The 19,249-nt window shown below is 43.6% G+C and overlaps 1 protein-coding gene across 1 annotated transcript in view; it reads right to left on the minus strand.

Moving 5' to 3' along the window:
* Nucleotides 1–19,249, minus strand: part of LOC126458538 (uncharacterized) — a 33,620-nt gene that overhangs the window by 1,145 nt on the left and 13,226 nt on the right. Inside the window, exons 2-3 of the mRNA XM_050095652.1 lie at nucleotides 10,517–10,666; nucleotides 909–1,073 (exon numbers count right to left, since the gene is read on the minus strand). Coding sequence (XP_049951609.1) covers nucleotides 909–1,073; nucleotides 10,517–10,666 — 315 coding nt within the window. The remainder of the gene's footprint in view (nucleotides 1–908; nucleotides 1,074–10,516; nucleotides 10,667–19,249) is intronic.

Consider the following 19,249-nt stretch of genomic DNA (forward strand, 5'->3'; position numbering starts at 1 on the left):
AATTAGGGGAGTATATTCATTTGTAAAATTTTCATATAATTCTGTAGAACCATTTTCTAAGAGGGCATAGTTTAAATACGCGACAGTTAAGCAATGTGTTGTGATTGATGAAGAATACATTCTGTGCATTGCTGATAGCCAATCTTTATACTCAATTTCATTAACAAATAGATTCAGTATAGAGCAACTGGCAAATGAAAGTGATGTGTACAATTAATGTTCGTGTTCAGAAGAAGGGTAGCAAAAGCTATTCTAGATCAGAATACAGGACGACTCTGTAATCGAAATTTAAAAGTTACACAGTTCTGAAATACAAGTTTTTTTAGATAAAAAATTTTAAAGTGATTAAAGTCAGTAACTGACCCTAACAGAGGGTCAACAGTGAGGCTGTTACGTGGACAGAAAATCCCTGTGATCTAAGCAAGTTCTTGAAAATCATTCTGCACTGGCTACTGCCGCAGCTACTGCGTGCGCAAGGACCGCTTTATGTCTACATTAAGCACGTGAACAGGATTAAAGCATATTGCACACTTTACCATTGGAAGAACAACAGGACAGGACAGAAACAACAAGTACAGTTCTTTCTATCCAAATTGCATATGGCGAGGGAAGATCCCTGGCTACTGGCATCATAGTTGGCAACTCCCGAACGCGAGGAGCAGAGTCCTGCCGACAGAAGCGTCTAACACCTACAGTCGCTAACAATAACGATAGCACTGTGCTGTTGCCACGGAAACGTAAACAAAAACGCTTTACGTTACTGGCCGCGACAGACGCACAACGCAGCCGCACCAAGTGCGCGTTAACTGTATGGATCTTCTTTCGCCGTATAGCGACAGGGAGCCAAATATATATCTTATTGTAAAGCTGGCAACGTTTAGTTTGTGAAAGTATGTGATGATTCGTACCTTTGGAGTAGGACACTCCGCCTCCCGGTTGACCATGGAGGCTATGGCATCCAGCATGTCGGGCATGGATGACTTCAGGGTGCGACAGGGGTCCGGCAACTTGAGCACCGTAGGCTTGTCTTCTGTCCCGCCGTCTGGCATCGGCAGGTACATTTCCAACACCAGCTGCGACAGTACAGAGAGTTCATTACCTTCTTAAACCAAACAAAATCTCCGACAAAGCACACGTCTACATTTGCTCCTAGCTCTTTTTGGCTTGCCGCGTTACTTTTTTTTTTCCTTTATTCAACTTCTATCACTCACTCGAAATGTTATCAGTGGGAGAGGGGCCGATTAAGTTCATGAAATAACTTGTGGTCGGGTACAGTGAGGTCTAACTTCGTTTGCCCTGCATAAATTGGGTATTCTCTCTGGTCTCATTTCTATATTTTTCTACCGAATCAGCGAGTGTGGCCATTCTGCGAGGAATGGTGCGCTTGAAAAAATCACGCGTAGTAGTGTAGTACTGTTAGGGAAAACACCTGGGAACTATATTTTATTATCTACTCGCTACTAAGACCAGAGAGTTACCAGCAGGCGGTCGGTCGGTGACAATAGTGGGGTATCGACAAAGGCGATCGGCCCCTCTCGTCGAAGGTTCGAGTCCTCCCCCTGCCATGGGTGTGTTTGTTGTCCTTAGCGTCAGTTAGTTTAAGTAGTGTGTAAGTCTAGGGACCGATGATGACAAAGACGATCCCTGGGTAATGGTCGGCGGTACGTATTTGTATCAGCCGGGGTGTAGAGGACAGTAGCCTGGCAGAGGAAACGACTGGCTGGCGTCTCGCAAAATACACTAGTGGCCATTAAAATTGCTACACCACGAAGATGACGTGCTACAGACGCGAAATTTAGCCGACAGGAAGAAGATACTGTGATATGCAAATGATTAGCTTTTCAGAGCATTCACACAAGGTTGGTGCCGGTGGCGGCACCTACAACGTGCTGACATGAGGAAAGTTTCCAACCGATTTCTCATACACAAACAGCAGTTGACCGGCGTTGCCTGGTGTAATGTTGTTGTGATGCCTCGTGTAAGGAGGAGAAATGCGTACCATCTCGTTTCCGACTTTGATAAAGGTCGGATTGTAGCCTCTCGCGATTGCGGTTTATCGTATCGTGACATTGCTGCTCGCGTTGGTCGAGATCTAATGACTGTTAGCAGAATATGGAATCGATGGGTTCAGGACGGTAATACCGAACGCCGTACTGGATCCCAAAGGCCTCGTATCACTAGCAGTCGAGATGACAGGCATCTTATCCACATGGCTGTAACGGATCGTGCAGCCACGTCTTGATCCCTAAGTCAACAGATGGGGACGTTTGCAAGACAACAACCATCTGCACGAACAGTTCAAATAGTTCAAATGGCTCTGAGCACTATCTGAGGTCATCAGTCCCCTAGAACTTAGAACTACTTAAACCTGACTAACCTAAGGGCACCACACTCGCCGGCCGGAGTGGCCGTGCGGTTCTAGGCGCTACAGTCTGGAACCGCGTGACCGCTACGGTCGCAGGTTCGAATCCTGCCTCGGGCATGGATGTGTGTGATGCCCTTAGATTAGTTAGGTTTAATTAGTTCTAAGTTCTAGGCGGCTGATGACCTCAGAAGTTAAGTCGCATAGTGCTCAGAGCCATTTGAACCATCCAACACCACACTCATCCATGTCCGAGGCAGGATTCGAACCTGCGACCGTAGCAGCCGCGCGGTTCCGGGATGAAGCGCCTAGAACCGCTGGGCCACCGCGACCGACTGCACGAACAGTTCGACGACGTTTGCAGCAGCATGAACTATCAGCTCGGAGACCATGGCTGCGGTTACCCTTGACCCTGCATTACAGACAGGAGCGCCTGCGATGGTGTACTCAACGACGAACCTGGGTGCACGAATGGCAAAACGTAATTTTTTCGAATGAATCCAGGTTCTGTTTACAGCATCATGATGGTCGCATCCGTGTTTGGCGATATAGCGGTGAACGCACATTGGAAGCGTGTATTCGTCATCGCCATACTGGCGTATCACCCAGCGTGATGGTATGGGGTGCCATTGGTTACACGTCTCGGTGACCTTGGCACTTTGAACAGTGGACGTTAGATTTAAGATGTGTTAGAACCCGTGGCTATATCCTTCATTCGATCCCTGTGAAACCCTACATTTCAGCAGGATAATGCACGACCGCATGTTGCAGGTCCTGTAGGGGCCTTTCTGGATACAGAAAATGTTCGACTGCTGCCCTGGCCAGCACATTCTCCAGATCTCTCACCAACTGAAAACGTCTGGTCAATGGTGGCCGAGCAACTGGCTCGACACAATACGCCAGTCACTACTCTTGATAAACTATTGTATCGTGTTGAAGCTGCATGGGCATCTGTACCTGTACACGCTATCCAAGCTCTGTTTGACTGAATACCCAGGCGTATCAAGGCCGTTATTACGGCCAGAGGTGGTTGTTCTGGGTACTGATTTCTCAAGATCTATGCACCCAAACTGCGTGAAAATAAAATAACATGTCAGTTCTAGTATAATATATTTGTCCAATGAATACCCGTTTATCATATGAATTTCTTCTTGTTGTAGAAATTTAATGGCCAGTAGTGTAGTTGCACCGCTGAGTACGGCTTACTGGCCGCCGTCTCATCGCCAGGCATGTGGACTGTGAGGATGTCGTTCTCAGAACTTGATGTCTTCACACTGTGGGGTGCCTGACAGGTAGGCGCCGCACACAGACTGTGTTTTGCGGTGCTCAGGTGCAGTTTCTCCTCCTGCGCGGCAAAACAGGAGAAAGATGATTGGAGGGCTGGAAATAGTTCGTTCTGATGTCATAGAGCGCCACTGAAATTTTGTGGCAAGTCTCACTATTAAAGGAGAATTTTGCATGGTGGTTTTGGAAGGGTTTTGTATGTTCTCCCGGGCAGCCACGATTGGAAGTGTTGGGGCGTGGAGGGACTGAGGCACACTACTTATACAGAGTAGATGCGCTGAGGAGAGTTTTCGAGGAGTCTCATCTGGGTGGCCAAAGACAGAGGTCGTGGCGTCTCCTCTTGTCCGTCAGAGATAGTGTTTAATCGTGGGGTAGCAGACCAAATCTGTGGTCGACATAGGAGTGATTACTGTCAGTGTATCCCGTTCAAAGATCAGCAGATTACATTCATAATCTTCGGTTGGAACAAGTTATCGTCCGAATCCATGACATGTCGGGAAATTATCCGCTGTTGCAGCTCGTGATGGAGGTCGGCAATCCTGTTTGCAGTCTGTAGAGCAACCCAGTGCTGATAGCTGTCTACCCACGACCCGACTTCATAGTTTGATAAAGTATTCACAGCACCAGCGAGGGAGAAACTTGTTTATTCGTGCTCATTCTCTCAGCTACATGCACCATCGCACTGTGGTGGCCACACCCGGAATTTTTGCATATTTGAACCTATAGATATGTAATCTTACTCAATCACTGTTCACAGCGTAGTCGAGTTTTTAATCCATTTGAAATTCCATCCTGCTCACAATACAATGCAGGGAACTATAGTTACGTAGTAGGACCCCATTTGACTTTGCCAACAGCTCATTTTCAAATACCTTTTTTTTGCCGATTATATTACAGCATCATTACATTGTATATTGAATTATCTTTGTGTCCTAGGATAATAAATCCTATAGTGATACCCAGTGTGATATTATCATTTTAGAAGTTAAGGTACTACGTTTAAACCCTGTCCCTGAACCATTCATTTTTGGGGGCATTACTTAATCAAAATAAATTATGATGTGCATTTTGTTTTTGTGGGTTACATATATTCAGGGACTAACTTGATGTCACCTAGTGAATGTGAAATCTCTAGTGATGACGATGAAGAGGTATATATCGCAGAATACTCAGAAGTACACAGAGATGACCATCATGAAGAGTCCCTTTGCGAAGGTGGAGAAGAACAATTTAGTGCAATTTCTGTTGAGTATGGCTTATTATTTTTCTCGTAATGGGAATGAAATATGGGCTACAGCTCCTCAACTGGAATTTCTGGTAGGCAGAGTAAAAGATGTATTCAAAGAAGACCAGTGACCCTAAAAGTTGTCCGATTAGGAACTGTGATAATGAAGAATCTTGTTTTACGTTCTTCTTTCGTGTATCCCTCACTGACAAAGTGTGAACGTGGACCAACTAGGAAGGTAGAATCTTTTATGAGAACTGGGTGGATATGGACATGAATGAAATGATAAAAGTTTATAGGTGCATTGATCCTGACTGGAGTTTACAAATCAAGAAATTAAGATAGCAGTCAGGTATGGAGTGTAGAGAATGGCCGACCACTGTTCACTGTTCACTGTTCACTGTTCACAGTCTCGCAACTGCTTGCATGCTATTCCGAGGGTGTTGCGCTTTGACAGTGAGGCAGCCCGGCGTGAGTGAAGGTCAAGTGACAAATTGGAACCAGTGAGAGCAGTTTTTGAGATGTTGGAAATTACCTTTAGGGATGACTACATTTCTGGATGGTGCGTGACTGCGGATGAACAGTTGCTCACATTTCGAGGTCGCTGTCCATTTCGACAATACATCCCATCAAAGCCTGGTAGATCATCTAGTTCTGGGCAGATTGTGACAGTACAACAACCTGCTGCTGGAAGATGAAAATGGACATGGGGAAGAAGGAAAAAACCAGTGCTATACGCCTTAGAGAGAATGTTGTGAAAACCCTGGTGATTGAACTTGAAAAATCTGGACGTAATATCACCTGTGATAAGTTTCTAACATCTCACGATTTAACTGATGGTTTGTTATCAAAATATCTGACACTAGTCGGTACTGTCAGAGGAAGCAAAGGTGAACTGCCTGCCGATTTTATTATACCTAATGGACGTTAAGTATGCTCTACATTACTTGGTTTTCAACCAGATGTAATGATAGCCTCTTATTTTCCTAAGAAAAACAAAGTTGTTACCGTCCTTAGTTCTCTTCATGACCACACAACGGAGTCATCATCACAAGCCTGAAGTTATAATGACATACAATGCCACAAAGCGTGGCCTTGACACCACGAACCAGAAGATGGGATGCTACAGTGTGAAGAGAAGAACAAGGCGCTGGCCATTGGTGGTTTTTCTTCAACATGATCGATGTAAGTGTAATGAATGCATACATAATTTGGAATATGCTGGCTACCAATAAAAAAATGAGATGTCAGTCTTCCATCGTCAATTTGAGAAAGCAACCAGCAGGGAGAAAGAAGTCAATGAATTCATTAGTAGCACCGGATCCAGGAAGGGCAATGAAACCACTAGCCGAGAAAAGGAGAACATGTGCATACTGTGTAGAGAAGAAAGATAGAAAAAGTCAAATTACATGTTATAAGAACACCAAATCTGTATGCTCGGAACGTTCTGCTATTGTCTGTAGACCCTGTGCAAATTTGCAATGAGAATATAAGCAACTAGGCAAAGTATAAAAATTGTGTTTTTTAAAATGTAAACTTTAAATACATAAAATTATTTTAAAAGTATTTATATCTAAAAACTCGTTCAAATCATAAGTAGTCAAAATAGTGTCAATTTGTCTCCTTTTAAACAACTGGTAGGTAGATGGATAAAATATAAACTATGCACACTTAACTCGGGCTTCCTGTGGACGCACTAAAACATTTTCGGTGTCTCTGCATTGCAGCAGTCCAACATCAAAAGCCACAATAGTGCATTACCCATATGTTTTGCACGATTCGTTCCATTCAGTTGTGTTTTAATCACTTAACTAAAAGTCTATATTTGCATTTGGATGTCGAGTATGGGAACTTATTATTTAGGAAACACCACTCAGAAAGTACTGCATGAGTTAACACATTTTGTTTCAAGGAAATTTTTATCTTTTTGCCGAATATTACTTCATTTGTGACTCTTGTGAATCTGCTGGTCATAACAGTACACGATACTGCTGCTTCAGTGACCGCCAGCTATCAACCGTCCACAAAGACAGGTAACTGCCCTTGATGAACGGTAGAACAGGCACATCCTCGTATTTGAAAACTATTTGTATTCGATTATAGCCGTTGGAGATAGGGGTACTTTCCTGGTAAAAATCATATATATGGAATCAAAGGAGTTATAGTATACAGCGAATCAAAAGAGTCCATTTTCCCAATGAAACGTAAGTATTTGATACCACGGTATATAATTATGTAATGTACGAGGGTGGTTCAAAAAGGTAAAAATCGCTCTGCGAAGACAGGTTTATCCAAGAAACCAAAGAGTTATACGAAGTTACCACGGCGCTAGCGCATATTGTTTTTCCACATAGTCACCACGGTTGTCTAAGTACGTACTTGTTCCATCGGTAATCCACTCTCTTGAAATAGGCATAAAAGAAACATGGGTCCCGGTCTAGGATCCACAAGCGCACACAGAACGTCGGCATAGGTTCCGAAGAGGCGACTGAACAGGCCTGTCTTTGAGGTCAGAAGAGATGAAAATCGCTTGGTGCGAGTTCCCGATGGTGTTCCAACCCACAGTCAGAAGAGCCGGATCCTAACATGCGTAAACATAAGCGATCGATTGTTGTCGTGCAACAATGCGACACCTTCAGAATGCAATCCCACCTTTTCTGCAAAATATCTTTGTCCAAGCATCCCATCGTAACTGCCATCAGCGACCGTCTACCCACGGACGAGGAAATCAACCAGCAGCACACGCTGCCCATCTAACAGTCAGTGACGTTACCCTTCATCGCAGATAATATTGTTTTGCATTTCTTATGGGGAAGGGGGAGATGAGAGGTGTTCCCTTGACACTGGTGCCTTCTTCATGTCTGTTGTCACTTGTTGCACCTATGTTACGTCACCAGTGGTGATAAGATGTAGTGAAGGAACACCCTCCATCCGATACCGCAGTCACTACTCGAAAGGAAATCTCATTCGCTTGGTTTTGTTCCCATCTGAGAGTTGCGGCATACCAAAAGAGAACACGTTTTCCTAAAGACAGAAGGAAGGAAGAGTAGAATTTAACATCCGGTCGACATCGAGATCATTATAGACAGAGTGCGGCGGTTTGATTCAAGGATGGAGAAGGAATTCGGCTGTGCCCTTTCATGGGAACCATCCCGGCATTTGCCTGGAGCGATTTGGGAAAAACCCGGGAAACCTAGATCAAGATGTCCGGACGCGGGTTGAAACCACTCGTCCTCCCGAATGGGAGTCCAGTGTACTGAGCACAGCGCCGCCTCGCTCGGTAACACGTCTTCTACTAGCCCACCGTGTTGTGCGCGATACATTGCTGCAACGGTAGATGTTGAGTGCGTGTGCAGCCTGTCACACATAAATGCAACGATCGTCTTGAATGGACCCGTCTACAAGGCACTGATGGTCGTCTGACGTGCAGGTGCTTAGCCTCCCTGATCTTTCTTCCTATCGCATATCTTTCCTGTCTTTATCAGTTTACCATCACCAAACCCATACTTATTTTCGTGACACTACACTCGCTTCGTAAGAATCCCCCGGTTAGCAATGTGTTCCAACCAGGGACTTTCCTCTAAACTCGGTACCCCGTTGAACTTCGCACTTCATCCGCTATCTACATCTTCAAACTGAATTTGTTAGCACACTGGCACCGATACTTCCATCTATTGGCGGCGTTTGAAGGTTTCGATCATCTTAACTACGTAGAAATGACATTTAATTTGGAGGTGGTATTTATACACCCATGCCGGCCGAAGTGGCCGTGCGGTTAAAGGCGCTGCAGTCTGGAACCGCAAGACCGCTACGGTCGCAGGTTCGAATCCTGCCTCGGGCATGGATGTTTGTGATGTCCTTAGGTTAGTTAGGTTTCACTAGTTCTAAGTTCTAGGGGACTAATGACCTCAGCAGTTGAGTCCCATAGTGCTCAGAGCCATTTTTTTTATACACCCATGAGAGCTCATAACTGCACTTTGCTTTGTTAGTAATTTAAGGAATATGCACACTGGACTTGAAAACTAGGAAAAGGAGAAACTTTTACTGGTTAAAGAAAGTCACATGGAAGTACGAAGGGTGCTTGGAACTGAGGCCAATTCGAGAAAGGTAATAAAAGATTGCGTGTTGCAACTGTTGCAAAATGAATGGGACATTTCAATCACAGGCAGGAGAATGTATGAATTTCTCCCTAATATCAGGGAGAGATTAAAAACGAGGTTTCTTAACCCATCGAGTGGACTGACTAGCCATGGCCGAGCTTGAGGACTGTGGTAGGGAAGGCGAATGGTAAACTTCGGTTTGTTGGGAGAAGTTTAGGAAAGAGTTGTTCACCTGTAAAGGAGACCGCATATAGGACGCTGGTGCGACCTATTCTTGGGTCCTGCTCTACTGCTTGGCACACGTATACTGTCGGGTTGAAGAAAGACATTGAAGAAATTCGGAGGCGGGCTGCTACATTTATTCCCGGTAGGTTAGAAGAACACGTAGCTGTTACGGAGATGCTTTAGGAAATAAAATGGGAATCACTGGAGGGAAGGCGATGTTCTTTTCGAGAAACGCTATTGAGAAAATTTAGTGAACCGGCATTTGAAGTTGACTGCCTAACGAGTCTACTACCACCAACATATATTGCGCGTAAGGACCACGAAGATAAGATACGAAAAATTACGAGGTATACAGACAGTCGTTTTTCCCTCGCTCTGTTTGCGAGTGGAAGCGCACAGGATTTGACAAGTGGTGGTCCAGGGTACGCTTCGCCACGCACCGTACGGTGGCTCGCGGAGTACCTGTGTAGACGAAGATGTAGATATGTTACGTTTCTATACAAAATCAAAAGATAGATGAATGAGAGTTGCACCTGCGGCAGTGCGGGCGCACCAGAACACACATTGTGGGACGGCGCGTACTATGAAGATGCGGCGGCTAATGGACGTCAGGTATTAAGGATATTGGATCCCAAAGCAACACTAAGGAGCGAGTCGACCTGGCGATACTGCAGCCGCAGTATCCAGGAAGGCCAAGGAAGACGAGACGTTGAACCTTAAGTCATCATGCTACCAATCAGGCTGCACAATACGTTCTGCAGATGGAGAGAAGATAACTGAGGCTGGCCACCACCAAATGAAACAATTGCCCAAAAATCTACGTTGTGTTAGTGCAAGTGATTATGGAAGTGTGGAGTTTAAGACGTAACAGTGATGGGTGGAACTGCCTGCTACAGTGGAAACACAGTTGACGAGCTGTCCGACGATGGAATCCAGCACAAAATGGCTGTTGACCGGTGTAGTATGGGGGCGGATCCAGCAGTGCAAACAACCATCTACAAGTTAAGTGAACCAAAATAAATGAACAAAATGAGAACAGATTCTGTAGGGCTTATATTAGTACTAGTAGTTGGGTTACTGCTTAAGGGTCTTATTGTAGTGCTGCAGCAGCGGAAGTAGTTGTAGTATTTCAAAAAAGAATTAAGTATCAGAGACAAATAAAATGTATTGCTATCCAAGGAAATGTAATTTGTATGGCCTGTTTTAGCTTATAAGAGAATAGGTTGTAATTGTGAAGAGTAAATAAATAATACAGTCTCTTGTGAGGATAACCTCGTGGTGCGTTGTGCGCACCTCCGCAGTTCAACAACGCGCACTCACCAGAAACTTTTCGTCGACATCTACAGGCGTGTACACGTAGCCCGAGAAGAGATGCTGGCCGTCCGCTCCCTCGTGCTGCTCCACGGACGCCTCCATTATGGTGTCCCCCCCGCACCACGTCAGCTTCTCTGGGATTGCCATCTTCCTGCCCTGCAAAATCATTGTAAACGCCATTATAGGTTTTGGTGGCAACTAACTAATTCTCAGCAATAAGTAATTCCAGTGCTTTTTTCTAAAAAAAAAGTTTGAGGGTACTCCAACATTGGATATAATGCAGCGAAAATTACTTATAATTGAAGCTTGGGATACCACCCGTATGCTTTTAGTCATGACGTCATCAACATGTCGAACTACAAAAAAAAAAAAAGAAAATGGTATTGGACTCTTCAGTTGACTTTACGCAAAGAAACCATTTCCTCTTTACTGGAACCACCTGAAAATGACACAGATACTGCACCCCAAGGCTGTGCAATGTACATGCTTTGTTTATTTCTTTCTATGCCTAAACTTCCTACTTCTTTGCAAATTCTGCAGCCAAGTTTTTTGTTTGAAACGATCAATCAATCATTTTTTCCACAAAATGCGTTTTCTTCTTCCAGAGTCCAACATTCTGGACGATCATTTAATTTTCTATCATGCACACTTTCTTTCACTGCATTTTCACATGTAAGTTCAGTGCTCAGGTTTAATGCAGGCGAACAAGTAAAACAGTTCGTTAGTTTTCTCTTAATCTCTCACCTCCAACTTAACTTACAAGTTGCAACGAAAGACAGGGACACCGAAAACTTCGCACAACCGACAAGGGGGAACAGCAAACGCAAACGAATACAGAGCAACAAAACAAAGATGGCAATGAATCGCGGAGGATCATGGTAGCGGGACCGTAGAGACATCTATCGGTAGCTCGGCGTTTGAGCGTACGCATATCCGTTTAGCACTACCATCGCCCACATCTTGTCGATCTGGCTGCCAGCGATTCAGTTGTCGAGAACGGGTGCCGCAGCTTAGAAATGCTTAAAACAGTCAATTATATCGCTTTTCCCACCAGAAACTGCACTGATATCCTTCGTATTGCAATTACCAACACTAAAAAATGAAGTAAAAAATTTACGTCTGTGAAATAAATCTTTGGCATTCTTCCAAGTTCTCAACATTGCAAAAAAATTACTTTGTCGACGAAAAAGTTTAGGGGTACGCATCCCCCAGCGTTCCCCTAGAAAGACAGCATTGAGCAATTTCCCCTCCTCGTCTTCCTGTTTACTCCAATAAACAGGGAATTGTCAAAATAGCGAAAGGAATTATTGTGACGTCAGTCGCTAAAATAAACAGTTAGTTTCTTCCTAGAGCTGACTGTGCAGATAAGGCGTGAAGACGGGGCTCTTGCGCTCATTGTGGGGAAAGTGGTTAGTGCTGAGGATCAACTACGGCTAGTTTAATTAATATATTTTTCAACAGAAACAATATATATATGAAATAAAACAATGTACATACAGGCCAATGTCAGTTGAGTAGGTCCATGCTTGGACTTGGAAACCTAGCCCTACAGGAGACAAACAGTTATAGATTCCTGGCTGCGGTAGAGGCCAGTTGTATGACTTGAGAAAATCACATAGATAAGATTTATTCGAAAAAAAGCTGTAACTCATTCCTTATGAGGAAAATATCTAGTACTTTAGATGAAGACACTTCATTAAAAAAGTGCTACAGTCCCCTATATTCACACTTAGTTTACTGCAGTTTGTTTCTTACTTCCTTCATTGTTTCACTACATTTCTTTTTCCTGTCTTCAGATCAATTTGTGCCAATTTTCTTTTCCAACAGGAGTTTCCCTCTTTTAAAACATTTTCCCTAAAAATCTCTCTTTCCAGTATCTCTTCTTCTCTTTTGATGCTCCCTTCTAAGTCGTTCCTAGTCTCTTGAATCACGGTGGTTGTTAATTTCTTTTCCCTAAGATATCCGAAGAGCTGCTTGGTAAGTCAGTTGTCAGCCATTCTGTAGATATGTCCAAAAATAGTACTTTCTTCATCCTTGTTGTTTCTTATCTGTTTTGTATGTTCTGAAAAATTTCGTTGTTATTTGTTAACTGCCAAAACGTTGCATTTTTCTGAGGATCTAATTTTTCCGTAAGAATTATTCTCCTTTCTAATAGTCCTACACTGAAACGCCAAAGAAACTGGTATGGGCATGCGTATGCAAATACAGAGATACGTAAACAGGCAGAATACGACGCTGTGGTCAGCAGCGCCTATGTTCTGCATGATCACCAATATGTTTTACAAGGTTGCTGACCAACTTCGTAGCTGTAACTCGTTTGTCGCTGTAACACACTCCTTCAAAAAATCATTAGCGTAAAAATGCACTCATTGCTGGTAGGCACAAATGCTCAAAAACAGTATTGAGAAATAACATTCACAGCCAATGTAATATAACGGAAAATAGACCTTGCACAGATAGACGTGTTCCTCTTTCACTTCAGCTCTGGTTTCTGTGAGTGGCACATGGTACCATAACGAATATGCGCTTGTGTTCTAAGGGGATTCGGAGGATACGTCATGATCGAATGATTTTCTTCTAAGGGACCTAGAGTTCGGACAACCGTTAGAGAAAACCCAATCGCAAAACATTTGGAAGGATCATTGTTCCGCTATCTATCGTTGCCAGGGCATAATGAAGCATGTTTCTCAGTGATGGGTCTAAATTAACGGATCAGACGATATGATTTTCAATCGTACGGCAGATTAACTTTGAATTCCAAAATTGCTGCCAGTACAGCAGGTTTGTGTAATCGATTTCTACGTTAAAACTATAGGCATATGAATGAATATAACTCCTGATCGTTTTTTTTTTAAAGTAGAGTAGCTGAATATTGTATTCTACCATTACCGAATAATCGATTGAAACTTCAGTCTTCCATATCAAGTATACATCCAGCTAAAAACGTAACACGAATGTATTGTAATTTTAGGAGTCATAACCAGAAAAGACATCACGATCAATACCATATGATCTAGCATGATCCAAAATGATCTTAGGGATACATATACGAAAACCTCAATAGGTAATGGTCTAGGTCTCCTCGATATCAGGAAGGCCTAATTTATTCTCCTTTACAACCAACCAGATTCTCCGGAGCAGATGCATAGTTGTTCTTTGCATTCTCAGATTACTCTCACTAGAATTTTCCATACTGATTTGCTTATGACAAACAGAATCATCTCGATGTGCAACATCAGTACTATCAGTGGCCCGTTTGGTATTTTGTGTAACCCTTTATCAGTCCATTTTGGGTGAGTGGGAGGGGGGGGGGGGGGTGGAAGCGCATCAGCCCAGTCATATTTACATTAATTCTCCGGATGGTGGTGAGCTGATCTCATTTCACTCTATCTTAGTAACTTTATACAGGATGATTTTTTACACTGTGTACAAACTGCAGAGATTTATAGATGAGAAGATACATAACAAAGAAGGTCTAATGAACTTATATTCGGAAGTGCCTGGTTTCCATGCTAGTGACCATTTATTCAATCACATTTTGTTGCAGAGACTGCGGTCTAATACGCTCTGTACCGTGCAGTCACAGTTAAAGTTAGCATGGTTTCCTCCTAGAGGGTGGTACTGTTCATTATACGTCATGCCCTAGCGCCCTTTCCTGCCATAGTAATTAGTAATGTTGTGTCCGATTCACTTCTCTTGTTGACTAAGCTTGTAGTGGATGTAACATAGCGTTGTACACAATGGTTTCGTATTCGAATCGAGAGCTTGCCGACATAATGTTTACTTATGGAAAAGCAAATGGCAACGGATGGCGGGCAGCAAGGTTGTATCAGGAGATCTATCCCCGCCGACAACTACTACAGCATTCAGTGTTTGCAACAGTGTTTCGCCGTTTGGAGGAAAATTTGACTAACACTGTGGAAGGAGACCCCCGTGTCAGTACAAAGCAGTCGTCCCTCCAGTACGGGGCAAGCTAGATGACCATGAGGAGCATTATTCATGACAATTTTACAACCCTTATCTTTCCCAGCGTGTGCAGGGCTTACTAGCGACAGACTTTCCGCATTGGGAACAGTTTTGTCACTGGTTACTTCACCACGCAACCACGATTCACCGAGCGAGGTGGCGCAGTGGTAGCACACTGGACTCGCATTCGGGAGGACGACGGTTCAATCCCGCGTCCGGCCATCCTGATTTAGGTTTTCCGTGATTTCCCTAAATCGCTCCAGGCAAATGCTGGGATGGTTCCTTTGAAAGGGCACGGCCGCCTCCCTTCCCCATCCTTCCCTAATCCAATGAGACCGATGACCTTGCTGTTTGGTCTCTTCCCCCAAACAACCAACCAACCCACGATTCAGGGATTTGTGTCCTCCATCCTTTTCACAGATGAGGCCACTTTTATGCGAAGTGGTACCTTTAACTTCGTGACAGTCATCTGTGAGATAATATGCAGAACCCCCACGATGTGGTGACAGCGAATCACCAGCGTCGTTGCAGCCGGAACGTGTGGTCCGGGATAATTGTCGACCTATTTTGGGATCAGTCTTCCTTCCACGTCGCTTAACAGGCCGGAACTTACGGCGTTTCTTGCGTGTGACTGTTGGAAGAAGTGACATTGATGATTCGAATCGTTATGTGGCTGCTACATGATGGCGCTCCAGACCAGTCCGCCGTTAACATCCTGACGCAACTCAATAGTGTCTTCTCTTGTCGATGGACCGGGGTCCAGTTGCATAGCCTGCTCGTTCACTGGATCTCAATTCGTGCGATTTCTGGGTAAGGGGTTATCTCAAAGTATCGTGTATGCAGGTCCCATTCCAGATGTGGAACACTGGAGCAGCGTATTGATGCTGCCTTTGACACTGTTCGGATGCAGCCTGCCCGATGTGAACGTGTGAGACAGAACATGCTACGGCACGTACACTCATGTGTTGAGGCACATGGAAACCATTTTCAACAAATATTGTAAATGTGGCTGCTTGGTATAAGGCGTATTAGACCGCAAACTCTGTGACAAAGTATAATTGAATAAATGGTCTCTAGCATGGAAACCATCCGTTTCCGGACATAAGTTCATTAGACCTTTTCTGTTCCGTATCTTCTCGTCGATCAATCCCTAGAGTTTGTACACGGTGGAAGAAATCACCCTGAGCCGGCCGCTGTGAACGAGCGGTTCTAGGCGCTTCAGTCAGGAACCGCGCAGCTGCTAGGGTCTCAGGTTCGAATCCTGCCTCGGGCATGGATGTGAGTGATGTCCTTAGGTCAATTAAGTTTAACTAGTTCTATGTCTAGGGGACTGATGACCTCAGATGTTAAGTCTCATAGTGCTTAGAGCCATTTGAACCATTTGAAATCACCCTGTCTGTATGTCTGTCACTTCGCTATTATTGTGTAGGTCAAATCCTGGAATGCATATTTCAATGGTAAATAATTAAAACTATGGGGATACAGTTCTATAAAAGATCATTCAACTGATTGTCGGGAATACATGTTACCCTTTACACGTCATCCATATTTACCTTGACTACCAGGAATATTCTGTTTTAGATCTCACATCGACTTTAATGTTTACGACCTCTCTCTCACATGTGTCATCTTTTGTATGCATATGGTAAACTTGGGATGACGATTATTCGTACCGATGATAGGAAACAAGATCCGGGTAAAGAGGGAAGCACTTCCAGCCATATAGCGTCACTACCCTTTCAAACACCTATTATACGCGAACTCGAGACATTGCACCCTTTAGACATCTGTACAACTACCATTTAGGTACCTCCTTTGCATTATCAGAATTACTCTTACTAGTTGCTTTTTTCTCCATTATTCTTAACAAACCAGTAAAAATCACTGAGAAAGTTGACGCTTTTGGAAATCATAAATAACAACCATGCCTCCCAGTCTTGATTCAACAGGGTTTGCCAGACCGCCAGACGTAACAATGACGAACGGACGATCATCCTATCCCTTTCACACTGAGAGAGAGAGAAGAAAATGTGTTTCTACAGCATTTTAATCTACTTACGAGGAGTGTCGAACACTGTCTGGAAAAAGCAATGTTGTTTATAAAGAATAATTTTTCAAATATTTCTATAACTGGGGGCTTGAGACGGGAGAAGCTTCCTGGATAGCAGGCAGAGCTGTCATCGATCCTAGACGGCTCAGTATTGATGGACATGACGTACCACACCCAGTGGGTGGAGCACGATTTTGACGTCCCTGTTGATTCGGTTACGACGGTGGGATGACCTGCCGCACAGATATACTGTTGTGGCCATTACAGTTTGTGGATATCAGTCCTAATTTGGCGTTATCTTTATTTGAACGTACTGTAGAGATCAATGTCCGGGATTGAGAGAAATACGTTCTCATGCTTTAATATTGCACAACTGAGTAATACTTACGTCGTCTTTGTTGGAGTCATGTTAACCTCCATGTAGTAGATAACTAAAACAGTATGCAGACAGTTCAATCCCGCGTCCGGCCATCTTGATTTGGGTTTTCTGTGATTTCCCTTAATCGCTCCAGGCAAATGCCGGGATGGTTCCTTTGAAAAGGGCACGGCCGACTTCCTTCACCCTCCTTCCCTAATCCGATGAGACCGACGAGCTCGCATTTTGCTCTCTTCCTCCAAACAACCCTACCAGTATGCAGACAGAATATAATTAACAAGCCTCCATGGGTCTTGCGTCTCAAGACGGTTTAAGGCAATTTTCGGGTATTCTTACCATCTCCAGTAGACAAACTTAGGCTGTTCTGCAAGTCGTCTGTTAGTTGACACCATATGGGTGTAATTGGCACAAAGTGCAGTGCGCACACTGTAAATACAGTTTGTTTTAGTTTAAAAATAATTAAAACGTCTTGCACAGGATCAAACACTTGATTCATTCTGTAGTTACATATTGTAGCCTCCAGGATGATTATACAGTCACCTTTAGCCAAGGAGTACGTAAAAGCTCCTTATAGTCACACGTCTGTACACTTCATAAAATTTACAAGGTGGTTTGTTCACGCCTGGGCTTGTGATTTGACATACAAATTTATTATGTATCTACATTCACTTTAAACATTCTATTCAAACTGCCTTATCATTGTCGAAATTCCTGCCAGTCTCCTTCCATGCAGAAGCCGTGGTCTGATTTTACGTAAACGGTATATGCAGCGTCATCACTACCCCAAATCTACTCGTTACAGCTCCACTCCACCGATTACCCCATCTGTGTAATGATCAAGTTTTTTCTAAGCTCATCAATGACGCCATGTCTATGACTTCCTGTACAGAAGTAGCAAAAAAATACGTATATTTTTTTCCATGGTGTCTACTATAAGATGATGGCAGTCAATTAAGATGCATATTGCCCAGTGATTCTAATAGATCACTCATACTCGTAGCTTTCTACGGAAGCGTCCAAGAGTTCTCCCCCAGACACTTTGATCCAGTGCTTGTGTCACATCTCGACTGTACTCTGTAAGTGCAGATATCCTATGTGACCATACAGTATACAGATTTCCTATCGAGGTTTTTGACATTTACAACATTTTTCAATATTTGTCCATTTTATCCATAAGTAAATGTACAAGTATAAAAATATTCTTATTACTTACACGACCTGATGTAGTTTGCTATTTTCTCATGCCATCCAACTTGGATACATAGTCCCAACTCAGTCAGTGTCTACTCTTAATCCTTCAAATGGTAACTCTAACGCTGAAGCACATGGATTGACGCTTTAGGTAGTGTGTTGATATTATTCTGCTGCAAACACACAGTTACACTATTTCGCGGGTAGTCTTCAGCTTTCCACACACACACGCACGCCTCCCCCGCCCCCGACGTTGGAGAGGTCAATTCGAGGTTCTAGGTCAATTATAAAAAGATCATTCGATCATTACGTATCCTCCTAATCTTTTTTTAAAACGCAAGCAGATACATATTCCTTATGGTAACATGTGCCACGCAGAAAAACTCGTGCTAAAGAAAGAGAGGAACGTGTCTACCTGTGCAACGTCTATTTTCCCTTAATCTACGTTGGCTGTGAATCTTGGTTCTCAGTTGTGTTTTCGAGCGTGATGATTGATTCCATCAGTAATAAAGCCAGCATGTGGCTACTGAATTTTTAGAAAAGTCATCAGCTTCATAAGGATTGTGTTAGAGCGACAAACGAGTCGCTGCTACAAAGTTGGTCAGCAACTTATAAAACTTCCTGGTTGACCATAGCTCCTTTTTCATCTTCGTAGGAAACAGTGTATGCGTCGGTCTTTTGATACGATGATCATAATGTAACACTACATGCCTTGTCAGAACGCTTTTTTGTTAATGAGTCCCATCACGTTGGAATACATGACCCAAGTTATTGCATTTTTGTCTCAGGACGTTTTTCTCCCGGTACAATCGAAGCACTCCGTCTTCAGGCCAAGAGTGGCCTACCGGGACCATCCGACCGCCGTGTCATCCTCAGTGGAGGATGCGAATGGGAGGGGCGTGGGGTCAGCGCACCGCTCTCCGGGTCGTAATGATGGTATTCTTGACCGAAGTCGCTAAAAATATCGGTGTCCAGATAGACTATGCAACCATTCTCCTCATAAGTATTAATGTATTACTTGAGTCGTGATTTGTCAAAGACAGCGATATGTGAGAGGTGGAATCGTGATAGACTCTTAATGTCCAACATGTCTTGATCTTATAGTAACGATTACAACAATGGAGTGTTTTTGCTACTAAGTACTGCTTGTTTTGTT

This window comes from Schistocerca serialis, chromosome 1 (genome assembly GCF_023864345.2).
Source record: "Schistocerca serialis cubense isolate TAMUIC-IGC-003099 chromosome 1, iqSchSeri2.2, whole genome shotgun sequence".
Lineage (NCBI taxonomy): Eukaryota > Metazoa > Arthropoda > Insecta > Orthoptera > Acrididae > Schistocerca > Schistocerca serialis.